This window comes from Schistocerca cancellata, chromosome 3, assembly GCF_023864275.1.
Source record: "Schistocerca cancellata isolate TAMUIC-IGC-003103 chromosome 3, iqSchCanc2.1, whole genome shotgun sequence".
Classification (NCBI taxonomy): Eukaryota; Metazoa; Arthropoda; class Insecta; order Orthoptera; family Acrididae; genus Schistocerca; species Schistocerca cancellata.
The window spans coordinates 12,049,736-12,071,569 of NC_064628.1; the positions used below are offsets into that span (position 1 = coordinate 12,049,736).

General features: G+C 36.0%; 1 protein-coding gene across 1 annotated transcript in view; it reads right to left on the reverse strand.

Annotated features, from left to right (window-relative positions):
* The window catches only part of LOC126176786 (dedicator of cytokinesis protein 1), a 475,112-nt gene that overhangs the window by 105,931 nt on the left and 347,347 nt on the right, over positions 1-21,834 (reverse strand). Inside the window, exon 31 of the mRNA XM_049923958.1 lies at positions 8,112-8,219. Coding sequence (XP_049779915.1) covers positions 8,112-8,219 — 108 coding nt within the window. The remainder of the gene's footprint in view (positions 1-8,111; positions 8,220-21,834) is intronic.

Below are 21,834 nucleotides of genomic sequence, written 5' to 3' on the forward strand. Positions count from 1 at the left end.
GTAGAGAAATGAAAAAAAATTTTCAGCTAGAAAAATAGTGAATCCGATATGCACTGTAACACAAAATTATAACATCTGCAGAGAGACAGTTTAAGATATTCAAGAATATGCACTTAAGGAAACAGTCAATTAAAGACTGGAGGTGGAGAAATGTTCTTATTAGGAAAGGAAAGCGGTAGGATTTTTTTTCCAAACAAAAAGAGAAGTTGTAAAATGATTCCTACTATATGCCCAAATAAACTACATATCAAAGAAGCTAAGTTTCTTACATCTTCATTTCATTATGTTATACATTACTCATTAGTTTTGATACAAATAGGCTCTCAGCATGAAGAATTAAAAAATTGCTTTTAGCATTAGATGCACTCCCCCCCCCCCCCCCCCCTTTTCCCTCCCCTCACCAAAAGAAGCGAAACAAATACAGATTGACACTTATTGGTTTGTAGCTGTAGCACTTAAGTCACCCTGTCACAGTATCTTTTTAGTAAGAAATCATAAAGCAATAATGAAATGAAACAGTTACAACATTGCTATTGGCCTGGACATTTTTGAATAGCAGGGAAGATTGCTGTAGCAAGTACAGAAAAACTTACAGAATCAGATTCACTTTAAAGAAATTCATGTCACAAATTCATTAATATAATTTTCATATCTACAACATTAACTCAGAAAGTCTTATATGTCACAGGCATGAGTGACAGGCAGACAGTACTTAACATTACTGGCTCATACAAAAATTCTTGTCATGTTCATGTAATCGATGAAAGTAATGTAGGATACAAGCAACCAATTAAAATAGAGAGAAATGTTCATGTAATTTACAACAGTTAGAGGTCTGCATGGATGTGGGAATCTATAGATACAGACATAGGCATACACTTCAATAATTGCTTTGTGGGTAGAAGTCTGCAGAGATATGGATACTGGCAGGTATGTCTGTGAAAGTCCATAACCAAAATTACGTTTTGGTCAAAAGACAGTCTCAATATCTCATACGATTTTTATTCACTTACATTACTTGTGGTCAAAGTATGTGATCATGAAGCAGCTCAGTACTTCAACAATCTCTTCTGTATTAAAAGTATTTTACATAATGTAACTTATATAGTGCACCCGCAGAATTAACAAAATTGAGTACGAAATTTCTTCTCATTAACTTGTCTCAAGCACAAATTAACAAAAAAAGTTTCCATGTTACTTTCAGCCACAAAAAGAAATGAGTTTACATTTGATATGATTGTTACTAGCGTATATACAGCTGTTAATTCACACCAAAGCATCGAATATAAATGAATGGATTTCAGCAGACTAGAATAACCCAGGAGACACACAAAGATGCCACTAGAACTGCGGTATACAGAACAACTTGAAGTCTTACACAAAATTTTAAAATCAACAAATGCAGATCAAAGACAAGTGGAAAATGAACTTATAGAAGAGGTGCAGATAGAGGCAGTATTTTGCTTTTCCATGCAAACCTCTTGTAACAGTATACATATAAATGGCCAAAGAAAAAGAAAAGTAACATAGATGTTACTAATCTTCTACAAAAGGTAACGTAACAGAATAAACATAAACTTCCACTGAGTACCTCTTTCTGTGATACTAGGGCTGTCTGTAAATTAATAATCTGTGTAAAAAAATAGTGCAAAATACATATTATCTCCATGAAGAGTAACTGAATACTACTACTACTATTAGTAGTAGTAGTAGTAGTAGTAGTAGTAGTAGTAGAAGTAGTAGCAGTAGCAAGGATAATTATAATGATGATGATGATGATGATGATGATGATGATGATGATGGTGACGAAGACAATGCAGTACTATTTCACAAAAGTGCTGCAGACCAGTTTAACTAGTAATACGAAGAGCAAAATATAACTGTAGCTATCATGTGAAAAACTAGAACTACAAGCTGTCAACATACATCAAAACCCGTCCCTCAACCCCAACACACTGACAATTATCATATCATAAATTCAAAACACTCAGTTAATTTTTAGTTCAGAATGAAACTGCTTCATGAAAGAAATTGTATCAAAACAATATTTGGCACAACAAATCAATTAAAAATGTTTTACAGAAGCACCGTTCAAAATCATGTGGCGTAAGAAAGACACTGGTAGTGAATTATGAATCAAACAAATTACACTTCACTCAGAATTACAAACTTGAAATCCACAGATCACACACACACACACACACACACACACACACAAATATATATGTATGTTCTTACATTCACTGAATATAAAAATAGAGAGAGACCTAACTAAATGTCAGCTTGTTTCTGTTAAAAGTTACAAAGGCCACAGAATTGGATTATTTTACACAAATCAGTCTGCAAAATGTCAGTCATAGTTTTGAAGGCACACCATACAATGTTTCCTATCCCTCTGGCATAGAATAAGGTATTAAAATAGGCTATGTTAAATTTGGCATACTGACACTCGGTCTGAAAAAAAGTATGAAACAAACTGCTTACAAATTCCTCTGCTTGATACAACACATCATCATTCCAAACAACTTCAAATTCAATGAGGCTGACATACTAGCATATCACGCAGGGAAAAAAAAGACTGACTAGCTAAGAGAGAGACAGAATCACTGAAAAACTGTGAGAAATTTCACAGTATTTTCTATCTGACAAGTAGTGAAACATACATTTAGAATTTGTAGTAAAGAAACAGTTACAAATGCACGAGGTAGCTGAACTTTGAGGGCAAAATGAAGACCAAAATTGATGTCTACTACAACATTAGTGACAATAATTGTTTTCATATTTAAGTCAATGCCACTCGAATTAAAAGCTCCACATTCATGAATACTTAACCATTCTCTTTTAATAGCAGCAGTCGATTGTGAAATATAATTTGTGAATCTCAGAATATCAAATAATGACCATCAAAATTGGCAACTTCTGTTGCAGAAATGTAATATGAATTTAAAGATTATAAAAATTTAAAGAAAGATGAAATCTTTAACTATTCAACCACAAACCCATTCTGTCAAAATTGAGACAATACGGGACTCTAAAGGAAGTTTGTGTTTTGCCTTTTTAATATTTCACAGTCTTATCTCCTGGGGAAGAAGCCCTACCAACAAACAACATGAAATATGGTTCCCCATTGAAGGAAACAAAGGCACAAAAGTAAAATAGTATAACATACATAATAGTAAAACACACACACACACACACACACACACACACACACACCATGCAGCAGAACTAATTCGAATATGTGGTTAAGTCACACTATCATTTCAAAAACTCCTAAACTGTGGTTTGTTTTGAAACATTTGGCAGCTCTCAAAGCCTATTTCCTTTGTTCTTTGTTGCAGAAGTGACTGATTTGCTCAACATGGCCACTGAACAGGAGAAGGTGCAGCATCCAAATATGTGGCATTGGTACAGCAAAGTTATTGATGCCACTGTGGGATGGCAGCACCAGTACACACAAGCATAAAGAGGTGGTTCAAAAATTTAAAAGACAGTCACTGTCAAAGACCTTTGTCAGAGTGGACATCCTCCTGTGTCTCACACACATGTTGATAGACTACAAGGTGCATTTCTACACAGCTTTCACAATAGCTAATTCATCACACATCATGTGATTTGTAGAAAGCAAGACCAACTATCCATAATGTTACATAAGCAGTTATGCCTTTTTACGTACAAAGTACAAATGGTCCAAGCACTGCACCCACATGATCATTCTCTGCAGTATGCATCTGTATCTTGCATGTTGCTCTCAATAGATGCTGAAAATGATTACCTGAAAAAGTGCCCGTTTTCAGATAATGTGACATTCCACATTTCACTGTGAATCACCACAAAATTAGGATATGTGACCCAAAAACTCACATAGCACACATGAAACCATCCGTGACAGCCTGAGGCTTAATGTTTGGTGTGACCTAAAGCATGACAGGTTCGACAGGCCCACTTTTCTTCTCAAAGAAAACCATAAAGGGGCCCAGCCATCCATTATCTTTCAGCATGATAGTGCACTCTCATATCAGAGTTTGAACCTATGGGACTGAATGGTACATTTCCTTAGAGGTGGACAGGTTGTGATGGTCCCATTACATGGCCCCATGCACTCCCGATGTCATGCCACTGCACTTCTTTTTATGGGGGTTACATCAATGCTCATGTGTACACAATATCTGTCAATGACACTGTTACCCCTCGTGCAGGAGTCAATGAAGCAATCAGAGCCACTGAGGCTGTAATGCTGACCCATGCATAGGTAGAATTTGAATATCACCTTGACGTTCTGTGACTGACAAATGGAGCACTCATTTCTGACAGCTGCTAAACATTTTACAACAAAATATTATGCACTATCTCTAATAGTCTCCAAGTTATGATTTTTATGAAATGACAGCAGGGCTTAGGGATGCCCTGTATCTTACAGCTACAACCCTTAGCCAGAATACAAAGAAACCTGTAATGAATACTGCAAAAAACCCTGCTGGTAGTAACAGGGGCAATAGGCATTAGGAAATCTAAGTGTGAACAGAGTTACAAGCTGAATTATAGTACCAGCCTATCCATACTGTGCCCAAGGGTAACACTTATTTACAAAACAATCTTTAAATGAGAAAATGCGAGTTTGTTAATAGCTGGCAACACTATGGTGGCCCAAGAATGTTGTTTATGAAGAGAAATTAGTTAAGTGTACGCCACGTACAATTACAAGAAATTCTACCATATTCTCCCTAATAGTCACACTACAACAGCACAGTTGCTAAGATCTATTATGTCCATGATAGAGCATTTGATATGGAAATACTGGTTACTGTCCATATTCATATACTTTTTTTCCTAGTGGTTTGGTTCTGCATCAACAAAGAATGGTAAATGGTTCATAGCATCACTTCCTAGTACCTTTTATAAGGCAGAACTTGTCTTATTTGTTAAGCACACAAATGAATCAAGTCCCTAATAACATTAGTAGCATTAAGTGTGATCTCCAGTGCAATCAAACTCTGGCCATCCATTTTCTTTCAGTTTTCTTTTATTTTCCTTTTCTTCTTTCAGTTATTTATTTATTTATTTTTGAGTAATCCACAATACCTGAAAGTTGTAATTAGTTCTCCGACATCAAGCTTTCCTCTTGTAAATCCTTCTGCTTTTACATTTCATATGTAAAGGATCAACATGTAAAGGATCAACAATATTTTCCTTAAATTTTCTTGTTCTGTATCTTACCAATCTCCCTCCAATTTCCATCATTGGCATCAATTTGATATTTAAAAGAATTATTATTGCTTCTAATTTTCGTTAACGGTCAAGACTTTCTTAACGAGTATCTCTTATATTTCTTATACGAAGCTTCCATAACTGATTGTGTTGCCTACATATTACAAAAAAACATGATAATAATGTAATAGTTTTGTTCTTTACTTGAATGACAGCTGACTTTTAGCATAGTTTTGGTTGTCATCGGGTGTGGTAACCACTAATGTTACTGTCACGATCGTCAAGATGTCAGTGTGATTATTGTTTTTTCTATCATTGAAGCACTTATAATTTACTTACCACTGCGTAAGGAATTACTCTGATGATAATAGTTTATCACTATTTTGAATTTTGCAAACACTATTTCCTCAACCACTTTACTTCCAAATAATTCTCTCGATGTATTTTTGTTCAGTATCTCATACCATACACCATTGAAAAAAATACTTTTTCCTCATATCAGTCTTTTTCTATGATTGTTTATATCATTCTTTGTAAATCTCCATTCTGTCCCACATTTTCTTTATGCTTCTTACACTCTTTATAAAATACACATATTATGTGAGTTAATAATTTAAATCCTTCTATCTGTGGTGCAAGAAACTGACAGAAAACACAGAACAGGCTACATACAATTCCATAAAGCAGACAAATCAATAGAGATAAGGCCAGATGTGATGACTGCAAAATGCCAAGAATATGTACCGCTTTCTTTCATTTTCCAATAAACAACTCTTTTCCTGAAGCAGTATTTTTTTTGTTATTATGATAGTGTGCTTGCTCCTTTCTAATGGCAATGTCCTCCTCTGATTTGACCAAAGCATGTTTTTTTAATATTCTATTCATCACTGATGAATTCTACTATGTGAAGAGTTTTATGAAGAGTTAAAATTCATTTGGTCTACAACATTAACTATCAGGATTGTTTGGTACACCTTTTTTTCTTTTTGTATGCACTGTTATGAAATCTGTTGAATGCCATTATATTCATCCACTTAAGACAAATATTAAACTGAGTAAGGCAAGCCACCTATTTAAAACTATGAAAAGTAATAAAATGCTTAAACTAACACACTGACAAAGTAAACACAGTCGGTATAAATTTTATCCTACTGATGACCAAAGCTATGTTAACAAACATTATTCCTCAAAAATAACAGTAACAATAACAACAACAACAACAACAAAATTTGCTGCCTTTTCCTGCTACATAACTGGTAAAGACTTTAATAAAAATGCTGTGTATACACATTTTGTGTAGCCCTTTGGCCTCAGTGATCAATCATCCAACATTACTAAACTTCATAGATTTTCTGTGCAATCACTTATATTTTTTCAACCATCATATTCTTAGATATCATAATTGGTTATTTTACACATTGCATTAAAACAAGTGGAAAAGAGTGGGTACTTTGCATTAATACATTCAACAGAAGTGAAAGAGTTCTATATCACTTATTCAGTTCAACATATCAGAACTTTTTGCAGACAAATTATAGCCTCAATCTCTTGCCAGAAGCCAATTAATTTCCAATATGGAGAAAAGACTTCCTGCCTCCCAATCACAGTCACTGTGAGAGCTACAGAAAATGTGCGCACATAGTGTTTGGATAGTTAGTTACCAAATTTTTCCTGAAAAAATTTTGTTTAATGGGACAGTTATTGATTAACACAACATACAATGTTACTACATTTCTAGAGAAAAATAAATTAGTAACAAATGCATATTTTAAACTTCTTCAGTTTGTTGAACTCCACTTTATCAGTAACTGAGGGTTATATTTCTGTTAGTGAATAGCAGCTATCCAGTAATATATGCAGTTAGCTATATGAAATTTTTAATGTAAATGTATCATGGCATTTCAGTTTGACTGCTTGAATACTGTTCTTTTTCTCAAAGAAGAAGTAGAGGAAGAGGAGGAGAAAAAAGAAGAAGCCACTTATAAGTAATGAAATCAAGTTATAGGCAATTTTTGTTACTTTTAAAAATACCACATCAAATGATACCAACATATTTCTTTCAGAAATTGAAAATTCAATCTATAGTTTGTATTTTTGAAATGTGAATATTCACCTTAATTACAGTTCTTGTTGCAAGGATGATTACTTCTTAAAATAAAATGTAAATAATGTAAGACTACATACTGTTATGGCACAATCTTTTTTTTCTCCATTTTCTTGAATATAGCAAAGACAGAAACATGGTATAGTCTACTTTGAATGATATCATATATTCAACCTACCAATAACATGCTGCATCACTAAAATGAATTATGAGGACACTACTCCAATTCATTCAAACTTTTTTTACACAAAACCAAACATTAAAAAGTGTACAAACTTCATAATTTTTGTTTAAACCTTTACCACATATTAACAATAAATAAAATGTTAAACTGTTATTACAGAAAAAAAGCATTTACACATCTTCTGTAGAAATAACTACTTCACCAGCTGTCTCTTTCTTACAATAAAAGCCACAGAAACCTCAAGTTAGTATCAGAGGAGCAATGCCACCACATTAAGGCCTCATACACATGTGAAACAAATACACTAAATAATTTTACATAAAACCGTGTAAATTAACAGTACTCTCTCATAATTCCAGTGCTTTTGCAACAAAACACTTAGATACAGAATGATTTGTTAGACAAAAAGATACTTTACAAACGATATTATTGACTACCTTGCATGTGCATGTTTTAGTATCTTCAGAAAAGTATGTGAAATGAAAGTTGCCAATTCATATACAATTAAACAGAGGAATACTTTTGTGCAGGAATAAGTAAGGTTTTGATTATTAGTGTGCCTGTAGCCACAGCCCATGAAAGGTGACGCAGTGGTGCTGATGATGTCATTCTTACCTTCCCAACGTGTTAGTGGAATTCATAGTTGAGAAGTTGAAAGTAGCGAAGCTTTTTAGTGAGGCAACTTGTGACCTGGTTAAACTGGAAACACGGGATCTACTGCCCCTGAGGAGAGCAGCAACATGCAAAACAGAGAAAGACCAAAGCTGACACCAAAGACAAATACTAACACACACAAAGAGGAAAGAAGTGATAGTAATAAGTATAATTAGTAATGTATAAACAATTTATAAGACTACATAACAGTTGTAACTCTTCAGGCTTTCCCGGCGATCTAATGACATCTCGGGTTGTCGGGTGTTCTGCCGGACATCAGTGTGCAAGTACGACGCTGATATCCGGGAGAACACCCGACAACCCAAGATGTTACGTAACAGTTAATAGTAACAACATCAGAGATAACTGTTCCAACCATTTTGTTAAGCCACACCAATTATCAAAAAATACGTTAATATCTACTTTGTAATAGAAACAGGACACTTTATTCGCCCAAGCTGCACCTCTACAGTAGCAAAAATATCATTCTTTTGACAAAGATATAAATCACAAGGGGACAGAGCACCTGTATTACACATTTCCAAATAAAAACAAACAATGAGTATGCAATATGGACTACAAGAATATGAAAGAAGATAGACTGCTACTCACTACACAGAGGAAGTACTGATTGGCAAACAGGCACATTGAATGGAGACTGCTTGATATTAGCAGTCCTCCATCAGACTTAGACACAACATACATGCACATTCCCACACCCATAACTCAGACATTTACATGACCTCTGTCTTCTCCCGGCACTAAAACCTGACTATGTGATGAGCAGCAGTATTGGCTAGGACAGAAAATGGGGATACAGAAGAAGAGGCCTAAGGTTAGGAGGAAGAAGGATAGTAACAGGGTAGGGGTGGGAAAAGATGCTCTAGGGTTGCACATCGGATTCTGCAGATACATAGAGGGGCACAATGGTATCTCTCTGCTTCTCTCCTCTCCTGTTTTGCCACTACAGCACAGCCTACCAATGCTGCACCAAGCAGTCCACCATCTTGTGCCTGTCACATCTCTGCCCTCTCCCACAGGCACCACTAGAGCATCTTCCCCCACTCCTAACCTGCTCTCCCTCTTCCTCCCCATATTAATCCTCTTCTGTACCCCCACTACCCACCCCAGCTTAGGTAGCTGCTCACTGGAGTCACAGTCATGTGAATATGTGTGTGTGTGTGTGTGTGTGTGTGTGTGTGTGTGTTCAAAAATGGTTCAAATGGTTCGGGGCATTATGGGACTTAACATCTATGGTCATCAGTCCCCTAGAACCTAGAACTACTTGACTTACAGTCTGTCTGACAGCTGATTATATCAAGTAATATTCTTTCAATGTGCCTGTCCAGATAAATGGTTAGTCATGATATTATTATTTCATTTTTATTCAGAAACTTCATGAATGTCAAACATTTCAAATAGCAGTTATGGAAATAATGAAACATAAATAACTAGCAGCAACAAATAAAAACAGACATTGGATCACACATTTGGAAGCGAAGCTTTCCACCTTGAAAGGAGCTTCAAAAAGGCAGAATGCACGAATGGGACAACATACTGAGGAAGAGGCAGAACACACACAAAACAATTCTGTGCTGGATTTTATTTACAGAAATGACATTGAATTTTGCTCACATCGCCATAATCACATAGAATACAAATTAATTCTGTAGCTCCAAGACAAGCTGAGGCACTGGTTACATTTTTCCTCCTTTAATACAAAAACAACTAACAAATACATTACTTATTATAAGTAGCAGAAAACTTTTCAGACTGTGTCGTCAATATAAATAAAGACTGCAAAACAGCAACAAAGAATATAAAAGGAACTCTGGAATCAACAAGATTGTTTAAAATGTACGTAAAGCACTGCACCCACAGACATCAAACTGGAAGAACTTATCATGAAGTAATTTACTATAAAACTGCACAGTTAGTATTATCACACACAAGGCAAATAGGCTGCACGTTCACCAACAACAAGTTATTAAAACACACTATTCAAAATTAGTATACGCCACAATGGACTCTTATTTAACACTTAGCCTGTCTACATTATGTGGGACATACAGCATATTCTAGTACACATTGAAAAATATATTGTCATCAGCTGTCGTGCACTGGTGAGTGAGTCGAAAAGACTGATGGCAGTGTACTAACAATTCAAGGGAGGTGTAGCCATCTATTAGATACTGGACGACTTCGAAGAAGCCAAAACATAAGAAGTACAAACTCAAACATCACATTGCCTCAGCCGCAGTGTCTATGAGACCTGCCTATCCATTATTACAAGAGAACATGTCACAGCACATCATGCAAAAGATGTTATGTAGTTAATTAGACTAGTCAAGCACAAGTTTCATTATGTTGATCTACTGCCAGATGGGGTTTTATGAGTCACGGCCTAAATCTCAACACGAAAGGGAAATTAGGTGGATAGACAGAAGAATCTTTCAGAGAAGACAATGCCAATTGTAGAAATATCCCTGTAGGTGCTGCTGAGAGGGCAGCAAATTAGGGTAAACTAAGAGTTCACTGACACTTTTAAGGCTTAATCAAGTAAATATAAAAATGAGGTTAAGGTAAACACATTGCACCAAAATATTACAGGGTTAAAAGATGAAGTCTATATACTTCCTATTTGTTTTGATGAACTCTACAAACCAAGATGATGTAATATGGATTTCTGAGTATCATGTAACAACTGAAATTGTACAGCTGAACATGGATGGATACAACTTAGCATCCTGTTACTCGAGATAAGGTATGGGAGAAGAAGGATTTGCCACTAACATTAACAATGGATAAAAACAACACCGACTTTCTCAGAGTTTGCAGTTTTTAGCATTCTGAAGTTTGTGCTGCAGATGTAGAAATTCGTGGAAAGTTAACAGGAATAGTACAGAGCTCTAGCCAGAAATTTTTAATTATGATTTACACAACTTTATATGTTATTAGACTTTTTAATTTATAAACAAAGTTAAGTAATACTAACTGGAAATTTTAATTTACATTATGTAGAGAACAGCTATTCTAGAGAGGTACTCGAGTCCCTCGTTGTTCTGTAAATACAGTTTTCAATTGTGGCACTGGCTCCATCATATATACACCAAATTGCATTAAAATTATGAAGAAGAAAAAAGCATTACAGGAATCTGCAACACTGAATTGTAGGAATCAGTAGAGATGCTACTGGCTATATTTTTATAGGCACAATTAAAGTTTTAGGAAACTTTAAGGGAAAGTAATAGAAAATCAATTGAGAAATTCAATAAGTACTGTATTTCTAGTATACAGGATGTGAAGTTGTACACAAAACATCTGGTTTCGAAGAAAAATTAATTATTTTGTAATGGTATTCCAGGAAAATTCAATTAAGAAAACTAATAAATTATGAGATAGAAATGCTGGCCAGCACTTACCTTCCAAAGGTGAAATGTAGTATAGAAATGCCAACTACATACATAAACATAAAAAGACACATACTACTCAGCTTTTGGAACTGATGTTTCCTTTGAGAGGGCGGAGACAAGGATTTACAAGGAGAGGTTCAAAAGGAAGGGCAGGTCACTCAGACCCCAGGATGATAACAACCCACCTGTTGTGAGAACGAGGGCAGACAGCTGCCATTCCATTATGGATGAAATGTACAAATGTCATCTTTTAAGTATTACACAAATCCACACACAGCAGTTTGAAGAATTACACTGGATAAAGTGTTCTATAGTTTAGTTTACAGGGAGCAAAAGGCTATTTACAATTTATACAGAAACCAGATGGCAGCTATAAGAGTAGAGGGGCATGCAAGGGAAGCAGTGGTCAAGAAGGGAGTGAGACAGGGTTGTAGCCTATCCTCGATGTTATTCAATCAGTATATTGAGCAAGCAATAAAGGGAATGATAGAAAAGTTTGGAGCACAAATTAAAAGCCATGGACAGTGTCTTGAAAGGAGGATATAAGATGAATATGTAGTCGAATGAAGTCAGGTGATGCTGAGGGAATTAGATTAGGAACTGAGACATTTAAAGTAGTAGATGAGTTTTGCTATTTGGGGAGCAAAATAACTGATGATGGTTGAAGCAGTCTGGCTGTGAAGGAGGGAAATTTGTTAACATCGAGTATAGATTTAAGTGTCAGGAAGTCTTTTGTGAAAGTTTTTGTATGGAGTGTAGCCACGTATGGAAGTGAAACATGGACAATAAATGGTTTAGACAAGAAGAGAATAGAAGCTTTCAAAAGCTGGTGCTACAGAAGAATATTGAAGATTAGATGGATAGACCATGTAAGTAATGAGGATGTACTGTAAAGAATTGGGGAGAAGAGGAAATTGTGGCACAAACTGACTAAAAGAAGAAACCAATTAGTAGGACACATTCTGAGGCATCAAGGAATCACTAATTTAGTATTGGAGGGTATCTTGGAAGGTAAAAGTAGTAGAGGTAGACCAAGAGATGAGTAAACTAAGCAGATTCAGAAGGATGTAGGTTGCAGTAGTTAATCAGAGATGAAGAAGCTTGCATAGGATAGAGTCTCTGGACTGAAGACCACAACAACAACAACAACACAGTTTAGGAGTTGTTGGCAGTCTAATCATTAGAGTGATAATTTCTAGAGGCTGTAACTAACAACTAAAGAGCAGCAAATTAGCTAGTAAGTATTGGGAATGACCATGTGTTGATACATGCAATCCTTGAAGAAGTGCTTTTCTGCAAATTATCTATACATGAGTGGAAGCCTGTTTTCTTATTTGAATTATTTTCATTATGGACATTTCTTCATTATAATTAAATATACAAAATGTAAAAATATTAGCAAAAATACAAAATCATAGCACCTAAAAAATAAGAGAAGTCTGTCAATTATTAAATATAACAACAGTTTGTGACTATATTATTAAAAGGATAGATTGCTACTCACCAAATGGTGGAAACGTTAAGTCAGAGACAGGCACAACAAAAAGACTGCTAAACAAGTAAGCTTTCAGTCAAAAAGCCTTCTTCTGAATTAGACAACACACACACACACACACACACACACACAAATAAGGGTGTGTGTGACATTCAAGCAGGCTTTTTGGTCAAAAGCTTACTTCTTTTTATTGTACTTGTCTGTGACTCAACATCTCTACTATTTCATGAGTAACAATGTATCTTTTTTACAATATTGTCATTACTCCATCCTGCATTTTCCATCATTTTAAAAATTCATTACTGTTGACAGTAGTACTTTCATGCTCATTTTTAAAACTCTATTTAGGACCTCAAAAACAAACTTTGTACAAAAAATTAATGCAGTCACAAATTGGTTGGAAAATTGCCACAACTGATTTTTTACTCACATTGACCTCAAATAGTATACATGATGTGAATGGCACATCCTTAAAATATGTGACTATCTCCTTAAGGTGGGTAGATCACGTAACTAATGAGGAGGTATTGAATAGGATTGGGGAGAAGAGAAGTTTGTGACACAACTTGACTAGAAGAAGGGATCGGTTGGTAGGACATGTTCTGAGGCATCGAGGGATCACAAATTTAGCATTGGAGGGCAGCGTGGAGGGTAAAAATCGTAGAGGGAGACCAAGACATCAATACACTAAGCAGATTCAGAAGGATGTAGGTTGCAGTAGGTACTGAGAGATGAAGAAGCTTGCACAGGATAGAGTAGCATGGAGAGCTGCATCAAACCAGTCTCAGGACTGAAGACCACAACAACAACAATCTCCTTTTCATTACTATTAGTTTAAATTTTAAACTGTATCAAATTTAGCCAAGACTACTGCAGGGTGCGTAAGACTTTTGCAGCCTCATGACTATTTTGCACCTTGAACTCAAATTTTGCAAAGCTTTATCGTATTCTCCGTATACAGAACATATGTGCAAAATTTCATCAAGTTGGAGATGGTCAGCTGGAAACAAGTCCTAAAATTGAAACTTCCTGGCAGATTAAAACTGTGTTCCAGACCAAGACTCAAACTCGGAACCTTTGCCTTTCGCGGGCAAGTGCTCTACCATCTGAGCTACCCAAGCATGACTCACGCCCTGTCCTCACAGCTTTACTTCCGCCAGTACCTTGTCTCTTACCTTTCAAACTTTATAGAAGCTCTCCTGCGAACCTAAAATTGACTCACCTGATGTGGAATGACCCAAAAAATAGAGAAGGAAAAGTAGTTGAATAGGGAATCGGAAAAAGGAATGAAAGGAACAGTCATCCAGTAGTATCTTGCACGAAGCACAATTTAAACATTACTGTTATTTGGTTTGAGAATCATAAAAAAGGCTGTACACATGGAAGTGACGAGGAGACACTGGAAAGCTTAAAATATATTGCATTACAGAAGACCGAGATGTTGAAACACTTTAAACTGCATAACATATCCAAGGGCAAATATGGATTCATCACAGTTTGTTGCAGAAAGGACGAAATAGTGAAGGCAGCAAAGTAACAATAGGGTGCAAATACATGCCGAGGAGAAATTCTTGGATAACATAGGACAAATTAAAACAAAGGATGAACGATGAAAACAGAAATGCAGCAAGTAACAAGCATACAGATGTCCAAGAAATGGCATTGACAGATGATGTCAATTGTAAAAAAGGAATTGTTAGGGGAAATGAAAAGCTATAGAGTCATGCATGAATATATACAAGAACTATGTAAAGGAAAGAAACTTCAAGTCAACATTAGCGAAAGGGGAGAGGTAGTGGATGAAGGCTGCAATACTGCATGATAAACTCGACTGAGCACTGCAAGACCTAAATCAAAATAAGGCACCTAATGTAGACATTCCCTCAGACAATGCTGTTCCACCTATAGTGTGAAAGACACATGAGGCACGGGAAATAACCCCAGATGATGAGAAAAAAGCGGTAACATAATTTCCAAAGAAGGCAAGGGCTGATAGTTGTGAATATTGTTTAACTGTGAGATTAATAAGTCCTGTTTGCAAAATACTGACATGAAACATCTGTAGAAGAACAGAACAACTGATACAAGTCAGCCTTGTGGAAGACCAGTTTGAGCTTCAGAAATCTAGAAACGTTCAAGGAAGTACTAACCCTATAAATTGTTGTACATAATAAAAGCATGGAATGTCAGATCCCTTAATTGGGCCGGTAGGTTAGAAAATTTAAAAAGGGAAATGGATAGATTAAAGTTAGATATTGTGGGAATTAGTGAAGTTCAGCGGCAGGAGAAACAATACTTCTGGAAAGGTGAATACAGGGTTATAAATACAAAATCAAATAGGGATAATGTAGGAGTAGCTTCAACAACGAATAAAAAAATTGGAGAGTGGATACGCTACTACAAACAGGATAGTGAATGCAGATAGACACGAAGTCCATGCCTACCACAGTAGTACAAGCTTACATGTCAAATAGCACAGCAGATGATGCAGAGATTGAAGAAATGTATGATGCGATATAAGAAATTATTCAGATAGTTAAGGGAGACGAAAATTTAATAGTCGTGGAGGACTGGAATTCAATAGTAGGGAAAGGAAGAGAGAGAAAAGTAGTAGGTGAATATACACTGGGGGTAAGGAATAAAAGAGAAAGCTGCCAGGTAGAATTTTGCGCAGAGCATAACTAAATCATAGCTAACACTCAGTTTAAGAATCATGGAAGAAGGTTGTATACGTGGAAGTGGCCTGGAGACTCTGTAAGGTTTCAGATAGATTATATAATGGTAAGACACAGACTTAGGAACCAGGTTTTAAATTGTAAGACATTTCCAGGGCTAGATTTGGACTCTGACCACAATTTATTGGTTATGAACTGTAGACTAAAACTGAAGAAACTGTAAAAATGTAGGAATTTAAAGAGATGGGACTTGGATAAACTGAAAGAAGGCTGCAGAGAGTTTTAGGAAGAGCATTAGGGAAATACAGGGGAAAGAAATACATTAGAAGAAGAATGGGTAGCTTAGAACATGAAATAGTGAAGGCAGCACAGGATCAAGTAGGTAAAAAGATAAGGGCTAGCAGAAATCTTTGGGTAACAGAAGAGAGATTGAATTTGATGAAAGGATAAAATATAAAAATGCAATAAATGAAGAAGGCAAAAAGGAATACAAACGTCTCAGAAATTAGATCGACAAGAAGGGCAAAATGGCTAAGCAAGGATGGCTAGAGGATTAATGTAAGCATGTAGAGGCATATATCACTAAGGGGTCAGATAGATACTGCCTACAGGAAAATTAAAGAGACCTTTGGAGGAAACAGAACCACCTGTATGAATATCAAAAGCGCAGATGTAAAACCAGTCCTCAGCAAAGGAGGGAAAGCAGAAAGATGGAAGGAGTATATAGAGGGTCTATACAAGGGCAATGTACTTGAGGACAATATTATAGAAATGGAAGATGACGTAGATGAAGATGAAATGCGAGGTATGATATTTCATGAAGAATTTGACAGAGCACTGAAAGACCTAACTCAAAAAAAGACCCCAGGAGTAGACAACATTCCATTAGAACTTCTAATAGCCTTGGGAGAGTGAGATGTATGAGACAAGTGAAATACCTTCAGACTTCAAGAAGAATGTAATAAGTCCAATCCCAAAGCAAGCAGGTGTTGACATGTGAGACCTACTGATCAGTTTGGATTCTGTAGAAATGTTGGAACACGTGAGGCGATACTGACCCTATGACTTATCTTAGAAGATAGATTAAGGAAAGGCAAACCTATGTATCTAACATTTGTAGACTTAGAGAAAGCATTTGACATTGTTTACTGGAATACTCTCTTTTAAATTCTGAAGGTGGCAGGGGTAAAATACAGAAGGTGAAAGGATATTTACAGTTTGTACAGAAACCAGATGGCAGTTATACGAGTCCAGGGGCATGAAAGGGAAGCAGTGATTGAAAAGGGAGTGAGACAGGGTTGTAGCCTATCCCCAGTGTTATTCATCTGTATACCCGGCAAGCAGCAAAGGAAACAAAAGAAAAATTTGGAGTAGGAATTAAAATCCATGGAGAAGAAATAAGAACCTTGAGGTTTGCCGATGACATTGTAATTCTGGCAGAGACTGCAAAGGACCTGGAAGAACATTTGAATGGAATGGATGGTGTCTTGAAAGGAGGATATAAGATGAACACCAACAAGAGCAAAATAAGGATAATGGAATGTAGTCAAATTAAATAAGGTGATGCTGAGGAGATTAGGAAATGACACAGTTAAGGTAGTAGATGAGTTCTGCTATCTGGGGAGCAAACTAACTGATGATGGTCGAATAAGAAAAAATATAAAATGTAGGCAGGCAATGGCAAGGAAAGTGTTTCTGAAGAAGTGAAATTTTTTAACATCGATTTAAGTGTCAGGAAGTTTTTCTGAAAGTATTTGTATGGAGTGTGGCCATGAATGGAAGCGAAACATTGATGATAAATAGTTTAAACAACAAGAGAGTAAAAGCTTTCGAAATGTGGTGCTACAGAAGAATGCTGAAGATTAGGTGGGTAGATCATGTAACTAATGAGGAGGTGCTGAATAGAATTGGGGAGAAGAGTAATTTGTGTCACAATTTGATTAAAAGAAGGGCTCAGTTGGTAGGACATGTTCTGAGGCATCAAGGGATAACTTTAATTTAGTACTGGAGGGAAGCATGGAGGGTAAAAATCATACATGTAGACCAAGAGACGAATACACTAAGCAGATTCAGAAAGATGTAGTTTGTAGTATGTAGGTTATAGTAGAGATGAAGAAGCTTGCACTGGATAGAGTAGCATGGACAGCTGTGTCAAACCAGTCTCTGGAGTGAAGCCCACAACAACAACAACAACAACAACAGCAACCTTTCCTATGCAACAATTTACTGTGGCTTAATGCAATCTAATCTTCTCTTCTCCAAGTGCCTCATCCTCCAAACACACTGGAGATCAGTAGCATGATCTGTTATTCATCTATGAATTTTTTGAACAATATTCCTGTGCTCAGACCTAACCAATAACATAAGTACATTAGTCAGGACAATCTTCTATGCCCTGGACCAACTCCATCAACTATTTTTCCTTGAACTATTAGCTGCTCCTGCTTTTATTTGTTGTTCTGCATTATGTGGCCGAAGTATATGAGTTTTCTTTTCTTGATGATATTTGAATTTCTATATCCCTGTTCAAATTCTGCAGTACTGCCATATTTGTGACTATCTGTCCATGGTCTGAATATCCATCAAAATTCCCACATTTCAAATGCCTCCTATTTCTTACGTAAAGCTACATAAGTGCCCACGACTTAATTCTATAGAGAAGGATACTGAATACGTAGCATCAAAATAGTCAAGTGCAAAGTATAATATTTATGTCACAGCTAGTCAGAACTTTCTTCATTTTTGTAGAAAGAACTTCTGTCTTGGTCAATTCTGCAGCACATTTCTTGAGAGAATTCCCTATTATTGTTGATTTGATACCCCAAATATTTATATGATGAAACCCTTTCAATCTTACTATTACTGAGTACAATAGAGCACTGAATTGCATTTCAGTTCTGCCGATGAACATCCACTTTGCCTTCTTGACATTTAAACGTAACTCCACTGCTTTAAATCACAAAAGAGGCTCAATATTTGCAACTTTTAATTGAAATTTTCCACTATATTATTAACTGTTTCCAGGAATTAACAACGATCAAAATAGTGGGGTAGATGAGTGTGAGAATCGTATAGCATCACGTGTCGAGTTATTTACTACCATTCTAACAGTTGGGAATCAATTTATCAAACTGCTTGATTGCAGTGCTTGTGTTGCAGCTACCTCTGGTTTAATGAAGGTAGAATTTAAAGTTATCGCTGTTCACTGACAATGCTTTGAATAAACTCTGATTGCTGTTGCTGAGCACCAGTGCTAGGAGGCAGTTGGCAGTCTGCAATCAGCTGGCAGTGCAGTGTTGCATGAACCATGCAGTCGGGTTGAGAATATTTACTGGCCAGCAATGTTTAGTTAAAGTTGATAATCTGTTTGGTGTATCATCATTAGTGTCACATTATTTCATTTGAGAGTTTCAGTGTGGAAAGATCAGTATCATATTGTGGCACGTATAATATTAAGTACTTGAGACTGTTTCAAAGTATTTGCTGTGCTGTGCTGTGCTTAGGAGAATAAATAGTACCACTCATGACCTCATAACAATAATTGTTCTTTGTAGTACCTGTCATTTCCTTTTCATGTCACTGGAGTGTATCTGTCTCTTCGTGAATGGAACTGAGAGGGGCAACAGAACTGACAAAATTATAGCATACACCCAATGGCTTTTTATACAAGGAAGAATAAGTTGAAATAATGGCAGCTTTCCACTCTGAGTCGGTGTGTGAGGTTTTCTCGGGTATTCGGGTTGCCTGGTGTATTGTTTCTGGATGCTTAACAATTTTGTCTTCAGTACCTTTGCATCAGATAGCCCAAAAAGTATGGTTAGTAAAACTAACCAAGTTCTCACAAACAGTCAGTCTTCTCAAGGAATATGTGATTCCAAGCAGGGGGATTACATTTTTTGAGACCACATAGCTCTATGGCCACATTATCAGCTTCTTTATCTTAAGAATTCCACAAGATTTGAAATGAGACTGCCTTCCCCTGTGATCATACTAAGTTGTAGTGGATGTCATGAACATTTTCTCTGCTGGGCAGATTTGCATGACAGTCAGTAGGACACTAGGGGAATCACAGCACACAAGATACTCATTTCTTCAATCGAAACTCATTTGATCTACTGGACTCAGGATCATGTACAGCTTAGCATCAAATATTTTAAATTCAGTAATCCCAAGAGAAATTCAGTTGCTGAGAATTTTTCCAGGTTGTATGGCCGTGGTCCATGGAACTCTTCAATCCCTGACGTTTCGTCCAACTATGACGTGCAGTACTCTTAGCCTTTAGGTGATAACATCAGATTATTTAAAGACTTTATGGTTTTTGCCAGAAGATCTTTCAGTTCTGGCAGCCATTTCAAACATTATAAAAAATTAAATACATGAATGTCGTCAACGTTATCTAATAAAAAAAGACCATTCATCCATATAATAGTTCAAAAGAACATTTATAATGTACACAAACAGCTTGTTGTGAATAAAGTTAGACATAGTACTGTTAATTCATTTGTACAGTAGCTGAAGAACCACACAGCTGTCAAAGCTCTTTGATTGCCTGACCGGAAGAGTTGCAAAATATTACTTTACACCAAGTGGGTGCCAGACCACAGAGATACTAGGAATTACAGAGCAGTCTCCTATCCTTTCCTTAGCTGTAAATGGAAGCTAAGAAAAGTGCATCCTTGGTGAAGATGAGCTATGAATTCAAAATTTTTATTATGGTAATAGGTTTACTTTATTACATTTTGTGCAAGTACTGTAGAAATGATAAATGAATTATCTGCATGAAACTTATGTACGGAAAAAGTGTAATATTCATTTCTGAATCTAGAAGTACTCGCAAAAGTTCAGTCAGTTTATTATATAATTTAATCCTTTAATAATAAAAGCATGCTCTAAAACAAACAAGCTAAATTGTATGAGAAAATTTTTGATCTCTGATGTACATATCAAGCTTCTGAGCACGTATAGCTATACTAACATGGTGAAACACATGTCAAACTGCTCTATAATCTGCCATCTAACATCAAGCTACACAACTTTATAGGTATTCCTTTACCATTTTATGGTTGTTGAGATCTACGGCTGTGGATTATATTACTTTATGAAATACGGCAACCAGCCAATATTTTATGTATTTTTATTTATACTGCCACACATTTCAGACTTCAACCCATCTTCAGTAGGTGCAATACATACTTAATCTTCAGTTGCTACAGCACTAAAAAAATCGACTTCAATGTTGATGCCGCTGTTGCCTTTCTAATCTGCTTGTTGCTGATCCAACAAAAAGCAGAATAAAAATGCAGCCGCAGCATTGAAACTGAAGTCTTAAGTTTTAAGATGTACACACTTAAGATTAAATATGTATTAAGCCAAATGGAGATGGGTTAAAAGCCCAAAATTTGTATTGACATAAATAAATATACATAAAACAGTGGCTGGTTGCTGTATTTCTCAAAATAACTTTGTAAGCATGTTTATACTTAAATTTATGGAACTAAATAATGAACTATGTCATTACTTGCACTGTGCAGTTATGTTTAAATGTAAAAGGGATGTCATATTAATTGGGGACAGGATTTATATGTAAATTTCCTAATGTATTTTAGTGGGTAGATTGGCCTGCAAAATTTGATGTACACCTACAACGTTGTCCCACTAGTCAATTTTCCCATGAGATTAACTCCAAACTCAAGCACCATAATCGACAACATTTTTGTCGACCAAGGGAAAGTTGGTAGCATCTTTAATAGTAAAATACTGAATGGTCTCTCTGACCAGAGTGGCCAGAGACTTACTATTTACTAATGATGTGAATATTTGCCAGAATAAAACTGAGCCTCACAGGAATGTATTCAAACCAATAAATGAAGAAATGATTTAGGCATTTAAATCATGCCTCCAAGATGGAAACTGGAGACATATCTCTTGTGAAAGAGACATCAGTTCCAAATATAGTCCATTTTGCAATGAAAACACAATAATATTTTGAAAGTTCCTTTCCAAAAAGAGTTCACTGGAATCGACCATAAGAAACCACAAAAAAGGAAAAGGATATCTTGCAAAAAATTGAGAATTACACATTACAACAAAAAACTCAGGCA